The sequence below is a fragment of the Parus major genome, chromosome 1 (genome assembly GCF_001522545.3).
Source record: "Parus major isolate Abel chromosome 1, Parus_major1.1, whole genome shotgun sequence".
Taxonomy (NCBI): Eukaryota; Metazoa; Chordata; class Aves; order Passeriformes; family Paridae; genus Parus; species Parus major.
The window spans coordinates 15,434,350-15,444,575 of NC_031768.1; the positions used below are offsets into that span (position 1 = coordinate 15,434,350).

General features: G+C 44.8%; 1 protein-coding gene and 1 non-coding gene across 2 annotated transcripts in view; both read left to right on the plus strand.

Moving 5' to 3' along the window:
- The first annotated feature begins 3,535 nt into the window (after positions 1–3,535).
- On the plus strand, positions 3,536–3,608 carry TRNAV-UAC. Its single transcript has one exon. It is a non-coding gene; the product is annotated as a tRNA-Val (tRNA).
- Positions 3,609–8,200: 4,592 nt separating this feature from the next.
- RS1 (retinoschisin 1) overlaps positions 8,201–10,226 on the plus strand; it is a 13,054-nt gene continuing 11,028 nt past the window's right edge. Inside the window, exon 1 of the mRNA XM_015617777.2 lies at positions 8,201–8,340. Within this exon, the coding sequence (XP_015473263.1) occupies positions 8,289–8,340 (52 nt within the window). The 5' untranslated portion in view covers positions 8,201–8,288. The remainder of the gene's footprint in view (positions 8,341–10,226) is intronic.

Sequence of the window (10,226 nt, forward strand, 5' to 3'; positions counted from 1 at the left end):
TGATTAAGGTGAAAAATTTATTTAAAATGCCAAACCAGCAAAGCAGAAGGCACTTGATTGACTCAGCTAGTCCTCTGAGGTTCTGGAGTCCCAGACACAAGCTTCCACTTTCAAAGCTGTTCCTCTCCTGTGAGACGAGACAGTAAATGGAAAGCATACCAAGCGCAATAATTCTGCATGACCCAGAACAGTTTTGATGTTTGTTTTTTCTGGCAGGATGCACTTTCCCTGATCTGAATTACAGCAGCTAATCTTTTATGTATGATCACGCTGCTCTGCCAAAATGCATGCAAGCAAAAATACATCACAACCTCTTTCCACTGCACTCTTGGGACACACATTATTTATAAACATTTACTGTACCTGATAAGTTCATCTATATTGGCATTTACCAAGATCTCTGCACAATGAGAGGTTTGCTCCAATTGCCAATAAATTCATCAGAAACATTTCATCCAAGATCAGTGGAAGATCCCTAACCTTAGCAGTTAGGTTCTTTAGGACCTGTTTTCTTTTCTTTCTCTTCTTTGTCCTGTCTCAGTGATCTGACATGACCAAGCAACCTGATAAAGAGTCAGTGTTGCTGGACTGAGCCACCTCTCCAGTTACTTGTGGGGATCACAATGACATGCAACTTGAGGAAACACAAATGTCCTTTCCAAATTAACCTTTCCCATTTAAGTCCAAGGAGACAACACCATTTTCCTTCCTGCAAAGGGCAAAGAGAACATACCAGTTGCATCAACAAGGTCACACGTACCACTGCTTTTTTGCTCAGCAGTCATGTATCTCACACACACTTAATATACTGAATAGACTTTTAGCATCAACAGCTGCAACAGAAAGTAGGCCAAAAATTCTGACAATATATGATTGAGCAGTCTAGCATGACAAGAAAAAAACCCAGTAATGGTGTAGAAATCAGGGCATCCCTCTAAGAGCAGCCCTACTTGATGTAATAGCACATATTATGTTTTCCAAATACTTTGGAAACATTAACCTCCTGAGAAAGTCCTCATGCAGGCATTCCACATACATAATTCAAATTCTGCTTCAGGCTTATTTCTCAGAAGCACCCACTACAAAGTGATGTAACTGATATTTTTCAGAAAGGATGAAGATAATCATAGTTGAAGGGAATGTGCTCCTCCTCAGCTCTGATCATGGTTTCCCTTCTCTTGCCCTACCAAGCTTATAGAAGTATTTTTATATGACCCAGCGAAGTATTTTAAAGTACTAGCTAGGGGAAAGGTCCCTGACTGAGAAACTTGGATGGCCTATCAGAGACTGAAAGAAAAAAAAAACCCAAAAAAACCAACAAGCAAACAAAAAAAAACCTAATAGAAAAAAAATTAAGAGAGAAATTAATGTCCAGGACAAATTTAAACTGAATCAGACTCAGTCAGTGAGATGACAGAAGTCTGCTCACACATTAGAAGAAGTAGGTTAATTTGTGTGAACACAAAAAGAAACATTCCCCCACTGACAATTCTGGGTGAGAAGGTGAATAAAAGACATCAAAACAAGCATCCTTTTGGTGGCAAAATGCACACCAAATCAGAAATGTGAAAGAAAGGCAGCGGTAGGTGCTCAAAGCTCCTGAAGACTGAGAAACTAGACCAGAACACTATGAAACCATCAGGATACCCTCTGTAAAAAATGAGAACAATTTTTTTTTTTCAATAAGAATGTTTCCCAAATTATTGGATGAATGCAGGTTATTCTGGGAAGCAGTGACTAATGACCCACTTTGCACAACTCTACCTTCTTGACATTAGCTTCAACCTGCAATTAGAGCTTATAGAAATGATAGCTATCTATCTACAGCACTAAGTGTTTGACAGACCTTAGTAAAGCAGCATGACAAAAAAGAAATAGGCATAAGAATTGCTTAACAAAAGCTTGATGTGCATTTTGTTGGTCTGGTGAACCAGAAACTCTGCACACAGCGCAAACCCTCCATCCTGATGCCTCAGGGCTCCCAGACCGTCTCTTTGCCAAAGGGGTAATGCCTTAAAATCAGGCTCTCCAGGTCAAATCAGGCTCTCCAGGTCAGGAGAGCACACAGATGTGACTCACACACTAATGATCAGTATGTAAAAGGATTTTAAAAATATTTTAATTTTTTTAAAATCATGGAATCTACCAACTAATAAGTGCAACCACATACGTGGTAAGGGGTCATCAAGTCTGTAGAAAGCTGTCTTCATCTAATGCTCATTAAACTGCTTTTAATGAAAAAAGGACAACATTTTCTACTTTGTTTACAGAGTAAATAAATCTGCTGCTTCATCAAAATATTAATTTCAAAAGTCATGTCAACAATGCTATTTAGCCACAAACACTCTTTTGCTTACAAGCATCACACTTCTGAAAAATCCCAAACTTTTATTTTACATTCCAAATAATAACTTCTGCTTGTAACTTTTAACCTGCAAACATAGTCCAGGTGCCTTCATTTGTGCTCCTCCAAGCCACTCCCTTTGAGATGTGAGGGCAAGGTGCAGTAGGGCGAGGACTGAGGTAGCGCCAGTAGTGCAAAACAGCGGGTAAACCATAACAGAGGGAAGACGGCAATTATTGTGGGGTGTAAGGGGTGAGAAGCAGGCCCATGGATGGATGGAAGGATTGATGGACACCCAAAACACGCACTCTCGGAGCTGTTGCCCACACAGGCCCCGGGCCCGAGCGGGGCCTGGGGCGGTGGGCGAGCGCAGGGCGCCCCCTGCCGGCGGCGCGGACCGCGGCGGGAACCTCCCCACACGGGAGGAAAACTCTCCGTCCTCTCCCAGGGATTGGGAAGAGCCGGGCGCTCCTGCTGCTCGCTGCCTTATGTTTTTTAAACAGCCTCCTGAACGAGGAAATCACGGTACTCCCCCGCTGAGAAGGGAGCTGAAGCGCCCCGCAGTAAGGAGCGAGGCGCTTCCCATGGCCGGTTTAGAGGAAATCGGGGCAGCGCGGCGTTGCTGCAGCTCTCACGGAGCTCAGCCTGCCCTTCCCACACTTGGGCCAACCTAACGTGACACTCCAGCCCAACTCTGGGGGAACAGAGGAGCCGAGCTTATCCCAGGAGGAGCGGGATGCGCAGGAAGGCTGCCAGCCCTCCCCGAGGCGGGGCTAGAAGCAATGGCGTTGGGACCGCAGGGGCTGAAGGCAGAGATTTACCGACCACATTCGCTTTGCGTGTGCCGAATACACGCAGGGGAAGGGAGCGCTCCCCGTAGCGCGGCCCGCAGCTCCCAGGGTCGCTAGCTGCTCCTGTGCGCCGTGTGCGGCCGGGCAGAGCGGGGCCCGCCGCTGCCCCAACACGCAGCGACACAGGAGCCTTACCTGGAGTTGTCTTACCCCTGCCACTGCCCCTCTGTAGCTATCAGAAGGGCAGAAAACGCATTAGGGTAATTCTGAATTACTGCATTTATTTTTAATCAGCAAGCAATTAAAGAGAAAATACCAGACTCCCCTTCTCAGCCTGGAAGGGAGGTGTGGCCAGAGTCTCGTCTATAGGAGCACTGCAGCGCAATGAGGTGTGCGTGGCGGTTCCATAGTGTAGTGGTTATCACGTCTGCTTTACACGCAGAAGGTCCTGGGTTCGAGCCCCAGTGGAACCAGCACCAAGGTGTTCATTTTTTCTTTCTTCTTTGGCTCACGCTAAGTTTTTCAATAATTTCTTTTAACGCGATGAGTTTCATAAGCAGTTAAAGAAGGCGGGGGCCCTGCATGCGGCAGAGGCGGAGCACTGTTTCCAGGGGAGCAGAAAGGCGCCTCAAGTGGGAAAGCCTGTCACAAGGGATCCCTTCCACAGGCTGCAGCCTGGGCTGGGAATGCCCGCCTGCAAGAGGAGCCTTTCCCTGCCAGCGCGGGAGAGGAATCCCCACCTTACCGTGGTCCCTGGGAGGGGTAACCGAGGGGACCACAGAGAACAGAGGCAGTGGGAGAAGCAGCAGCCCGTGCCTTCTCCCAGGCAGGCGAGAGACGAAGGCAGTGGTGAAGTCTGCAAGCCGCATGCATCCCCAAGGAGTCTCACCGGGATAGCCTGGAGCATGGGTCCTCTCATCTCTGTGTTAGGAGACGCGTTTGAGCGCGTCCCTTGAGCGGGAAAGGCCAGCGGTTTTCACAGCACACAGCTAGCAAGCACAGATAACTCCATCCTTGATTTCCCCTGTACTGTGCATATCGTTTTTATTAACTGGGAAAGAAAGAGCCATCTCAGCTTGCCTCAGAGCAGTTTAACTTTTAAATTATAACATGATGTCTCATTTTGCACAGGCAAGGCTTTAGAAAAGGGTAACCTCTGGGCATGGGTGCTGGCACAGCATCTGTCTGTGCGTGGGAGCCCTATCGAGTGCTGGGGCTAAGATGTCTCTGCAGGAGAACAGTCCCTGAGCTGCACTGACCTGGAGTCAGCTCTTGATTATCTTTGAAGGATCAGAGTGGGAGGGTGTGATTTACCTATCTTAAAGATTAAAGAGAAAAAATTGGCTTAACTTACTTTAATCAGAGACTTATTAAGAAACTTTCCTTAATCATCACCATATTGAGAAAACTATTAACCTTTGTCAGTGCTTGTTCTCACTAAACAAACACTCTGGGGTATGGGCAAGCTGCAGTCAGTGATTGCAGATAAAGATTGCAGACCAAGGGTACCGAGGCCTAGGCCAGGTTGCAGAAGCTCTTTTGTGTGGAAAGCAGCCCTACATCCCATAGTGAGACCCGACAGGCTAAAGTTGTAACATTAACACCATATTGATACTAAGGGTCTGTGCATTGTGCAACCTGCAAGTGAAGAAGTATTCATGTCTGGTTTTCCTCTGCCTATTTGCTTAGCAGTGTGTGTGCAGCCCACAGGAGGTGAAGCCAAAGCAATGCAATCCCCATCTGGGGTAAACTGTCTTCCACAGCCCGACTACTTCGAGGATATAGGCTCAAAGCTGAGTCAGACATAGCTAGACTTCTAAAGTAGGATATGCAAGTCTCTGGTGTAGGTTCATCCCATCTAACAGGGATGGTGATTCCATATCCTGCCATGGACAGCCACAGCATCCCCAAGTGCATGACTTACAGGGAATAGGTCTGGGCCTAGTGGTCAGCACTGCATAATTATCTGCCTCATGTTTTCTTAACATTTAGGAAAAAAAATCTCCTTTTCAGAAGATGACTGGAGCTCATGCTTCAGACTTGTAAAAAGAATGTTTTTTTCTGAGAGCCATATCTTAAATGTGTGTAGTCTACTGCAGCTCCATCCATTTGAAGGGGTCCAGCTCCTGACTCAGGCTCCAAAAGCATCGACAATTTTGCCCTCTCCACACATCAGTATTCTGCTTCTGAGAGATGTCAGTGGTTCACACGTACATGTATAAATGTGTGTTTTGTACGTTCCCTTACTGTGCTAAAACAAAAGTGTGCCAGTCACACATTTCTGCTAAGACACTGCTTGTCGTGTGCATTCAGTTTCCAGACGCATGGATCTGTGTGTGCTGCTCCAGTTGAGCCGTCTGGCACTCTGACTTGGGGAGAAACATGACACTACTACATGGAGTTGCACTTCTCTCTCACACACAAGTACTTTTGTCTTCTGCTTCCCCTTTGAGGCCACACACACATGCTGCCAGTCAGACTAAAAGCATCTTCATGGTGCAGGGTGATTTCTGTGGTTTTTCCCCCAGTCTGGCAGAAGAAACACAAGACTTCTGAGGGCTATGAAAACATAGCAAAAGGTCTTAGGGCCAATGGGACATGAGCTAGAGCTGGAGAAGATGTATGGACGAAAGAGCAAACCTGCTCAGGCAATTCCTGTTTTCCATAGCAGTGGGAATGTTACCAAACTGTCTTAATTTGGGCCATTTGTACTAGTCTCAGTTTTGTTCTTTAATCAATGCCAGACTAATCTTTATCCTTTTTGAAATTGTATTTTTCTTTTTTTATACAGGGAAAATGTAGAAATTTCTGGTGCTCTGTTATGTACTGGCCATTAAATTTTTTCTGCCTTCTGTACCTGAAAATATTTCTGTGCTTGCTAGGAATTAACTACTTCATTCATTTAGCAATGCTCTCTGCAGTGGCAGCATGGTTTTGCTGTTTACAGTTATTAAAATGATGGACTATCAACACCATTAGATACAGACTCTCAGAACTGCATACTATTTATACAGACACATTAGTTTTAATGCTCTTCTAATCTTTGTGTCAAACAGTTTGGTTTTTTGAATGCTATACACAAGTTTTTAAACAAAGGCTGCCTTTCCTTCTGTGTGGAGGGAGTTTTATAACTGGGCAGCCAACAGTTTTAAGAGTATCCCTTTGGACTAAATGTTCTTTGATAAGAGCAGTGCTATTCCTGAACATGTTCCCTAAGCTACTGTGCATTTCTTACACCAAATGAAAATGTATTTGAAGGGTGGGGTTGACCATAAACCAAGCTGATTTAAAGCTGCATGTGGTGATGGGAGATAATTTGGCTTTGCTTATCTTTAAAACATGGTAGTTGATTTCTCTTTGTGTGAGTAGCTTTCCTTCCCTATGACCTGTCCTTATGAGACCATAAGGTGAGAGGCTGAAGCTCAGGACTGGTTTTCCATGGGATATGTGGATGAAGGTATTTAGGGATTTTTAAGCTGGGATTTTCAAACCCATGAGATTTAGATACCAACTGCTCATCAATGCAGAGAGAGAATAGATACCTGAGTGTCTTCAGCAGTTCTGGAAATCTCTGTCTCCTTGGCAGCCCATTTTAGACTGAACAATATAAAGAGGATACTGTGTAGAGCCTGAAGTGAAAAGCTGCACTGCAGTAGATGCCCAGAGCCTGCCCTGGTACCCTCAATGAGTCTCATGTTTCTTTAATTCCTGGCTGGACCTTCCGGTGGGTCTCACTGCCCTGAGAGGGGAACAACATGTGAGCATGAGGCCTCTGGCAAAAAATCAGGAGCAGCCCCTGCCCTTAGAAAAATTACCCCCTTCCTGGTGCTATCCCACCTGCTCCCTCTGCCATGCTTTGATTTGACCCCCAGTGTTTGGGGTGAGCTGGCCCAGGTCCATGAAGAGGAATGGCCATGTCTGTGGAGGGGTCTGCCTGTGACAACCCTCCTATCCGTGTAGGTAGGGTAAAATGGGGAAAGTGTTGGGCTGAGGAGGTTAAACTCCTTGAGGCTGAGCACAGCAGTGAGCCCCCTCGGCGGGAGACTCCTCCCATCCATGGCACATACCCTGATGAGTCTGGGATGTGTTGATGCTAGCGTTGTGACTGCAATGGGATGCTGTACCTGACAACAAACTTACAGGTCATTCCCAATATGTGGATATCCAAAGGCAAGTAAGATGAATCCTGCCCAGGGGACTATTTTCAAAAAGCCAGCATCCTTGTTTGCACAGCATTTTTGAATGAATATAAACCAGAAGATTAGAGACACGTCTGGCTTAACTCAGCAGCAGCCTATGTGATCTAAGCAGTTCCTTAATCTATTCCCAGTGCATGCAATCTGAGATCTCTTGAAACAAAGCAAGCTGCTTCTGAAGCAATTGCTTTCAAAAACCTCCATTAAAAATTCACTGCTAATTTCACATAATCAACAGAGATTGGAGGAACAGGTGCAAGATCCACTGGAATCTCTAGCAGTCTGTTTTTATCTCGAGTCAGTCATTCTAAAATCAAATCTTTGATGTAGGCTGGTTGAGAGAATATTGTAGGTAAAACTGTTAGCAAATAGAGGTTTTCATTTTTGGTTAGATATTTTTGCAGCCTAGCAAGTAAACAGCTGAAAAAATGCTATTTTTGTTTGATCTACTAATTGCAGTTTTCAGCCCTGTGCAATTTGGTGACTGGAAGAGCAGTAAGGCCAGGGCAGATTTCTACACACAACTGTTGCTAAGAAAGACATTGCTAGTGTGGAGGTAAATAATTGGGGTGGAAGATAATGAATGCATGCTATAGACAATATATACAATACATCTTTTGTAAGCATTAGGCTTTTGCATTTCTGTAGGGTATGTATATGTGGTTTATATGTAGGTATATTCTGGTTTATTTGGACATATGTCTGCATGTACAATTAGATTCACACTCAAGAGTGTCAGTACCTCAGTACTTGTTGCCTTTTAAAAGCTGTTACAGATGGCACAGCCTCTAGGATGGAGTTTGACAGGAACAATTGTGTACTTGGCTTGATGGTGCTTGATAAAATGATGGGAATGGAGGAGAGTAAGGTGCTTAGGCAACGCTTAAGTTAATCTCATGCCTTCCCATCAAGCCAAGCAGTACACTAAGGAGCTATTCACAACGGAGGAAGGAAAAGATGCAGTTCAAGATGGGGAGCGTCCTGCTGTCTCTTCTTTTCTGGTACAAAGGTACGCACTTCGCCTCCTGAGAGGCACATTCAGATATCCCTCTTTGTGTTTCCTGTTTCAGGCACGCTTTCTTCTGCCAGGGGCTGTGGGGTACTGAGCAAGCTCTTCTCTACATTCTCATGGAAACATAATAATTTGGGGAAAGGCAAAATGTGGAGGAGATGTGTAATTTATGTACATGAGTGAGCAGCATTCTTACAGCTCCATGAATATTCAGTAGTAAAACTCTGTTTCAAAAAAATAATTGCAGTGTAAAAAAATTGCCATATAATTTGTCAAAATATGATTTTGCAAAGAAAATTGTAGTGCAGCTGAGCCAGTGTGTAAATAATAATGCTGATTTGAAAAATGAGGTACAGTATACATGAAAGACTGGTCCTTCATTAATCAAAACTCTTGATTAATCAAAAACTGATAATTTTCTCTAACAGCAAGGCATTGGTGATGAAGGCTGCCTCTTTTTTTAAGGCCTTTCAAGGTATTTTGGCCTGGAAAAGACTTCCTGGTAAAGATACTTTTAGAACAAAAAGCAATTCATAAGTCTAGAAAATGGGAAAGTTATGTATGAATTTTTAGGCTTTCTCATATTCATTTTTCAGAAAAGTAGTAACAAAAGTAGGTAAGCAGGAACTAGAAGGAGCCAGAAAATTTAGGGTTACAATCTTCTTCCATTTTAATTCACCCAGCTGTGGAGAACAAGGAGATAATTTCCTGGTTCATGTTTAAATTTCTGGCTTCATCAAAGCCAATGGCAAAGCTACTTTTTTCTTGTATGAGGCTGAGAGTTGCTCAAGTGGTGGGCAGTGTTTACCGACATGAATCTATGAATCAAGTATGATCTGTCAGGGTGAGGAACAGATTAAACAGACAGTCCAACTTTTCTCTTGTGGGTGTTGAAATGGCGGTGTTTTCCTATGTCTGTTTTTTTTCCTATCTTTCTCTGCTTCCATTGAATATTTTGCTCTACCAAATTTCATGGGTAGGAAAATAAATGCTTCTCAGCTAGCCATGCTTTCATTTCTTGTTATGTTTGGCTGTACTCAGCTGTGCCTAATTAATAGGTCTTTCTTTTAATCACCCAGCAAATATTAGTACATTCTCCTCTTATTTCTTCGCTCTCCTTTGTTTCACTTGGGAAGGTTACTGGTGCCTGAGCTTCTAGGAAGAGTGTTTTTATACAGACTCCAGCATTTTTTTCCCTATGGGTGGCATAACTGCAATTAGTCCTTGGAATAAGTTCATATACCTTGCTCTGAATTCCAGACACAGCTTGCTTTTAATAGACACCCACACATCAGGATATTTTTGGAGAGCCTGCAGTGAAAAATAAGTTGTAAGATCACTTTCCGGGCATCACTCCTTTGGTATTTAATTAATTTTCTTAATTTATTGAATTTCTTAATTTACTGTTTTTCTCTGCTCCGCGGTCTGAGTGTCGTCTTGCGGACAGAGAGCAGCCCGGGTCCCCCGCACACTCCCGCCTCTCCCAGCACCAAGGTGCCGCTAGGTCAGCCCTCGGAGCTACGTGCACTGATGCCTCCATAAGCTGCTTAGCTTATTTTCCCTGGCAGAGCAAGTGGCTTAGAGGAGCACCCGCGGGCCCCGCGCCTTGGCTGGGCTTGTGTTGGCTGGGGACAGAGCACGGCGGCAGCAGCAGCAGATGGTGCCCCGGGAGGGCTCCTGCGGCCAGAGCTGCCGGGCCCCTCGGTACGGCGAGCGCGGCCCCCGAGCCCCGCAGTGACACGAGCGGCACAACGCGCTGCGAGCGCCCCTCCGCACCTGGAGGAACAAGCACACCTCAGCAAGTCAGGAGAGGGGATTTCTCTTTTTCTCACCCGTTTTTTGTAGCTTTGAAAAAAAACAAACCAAAACAAAACAAGAACCTC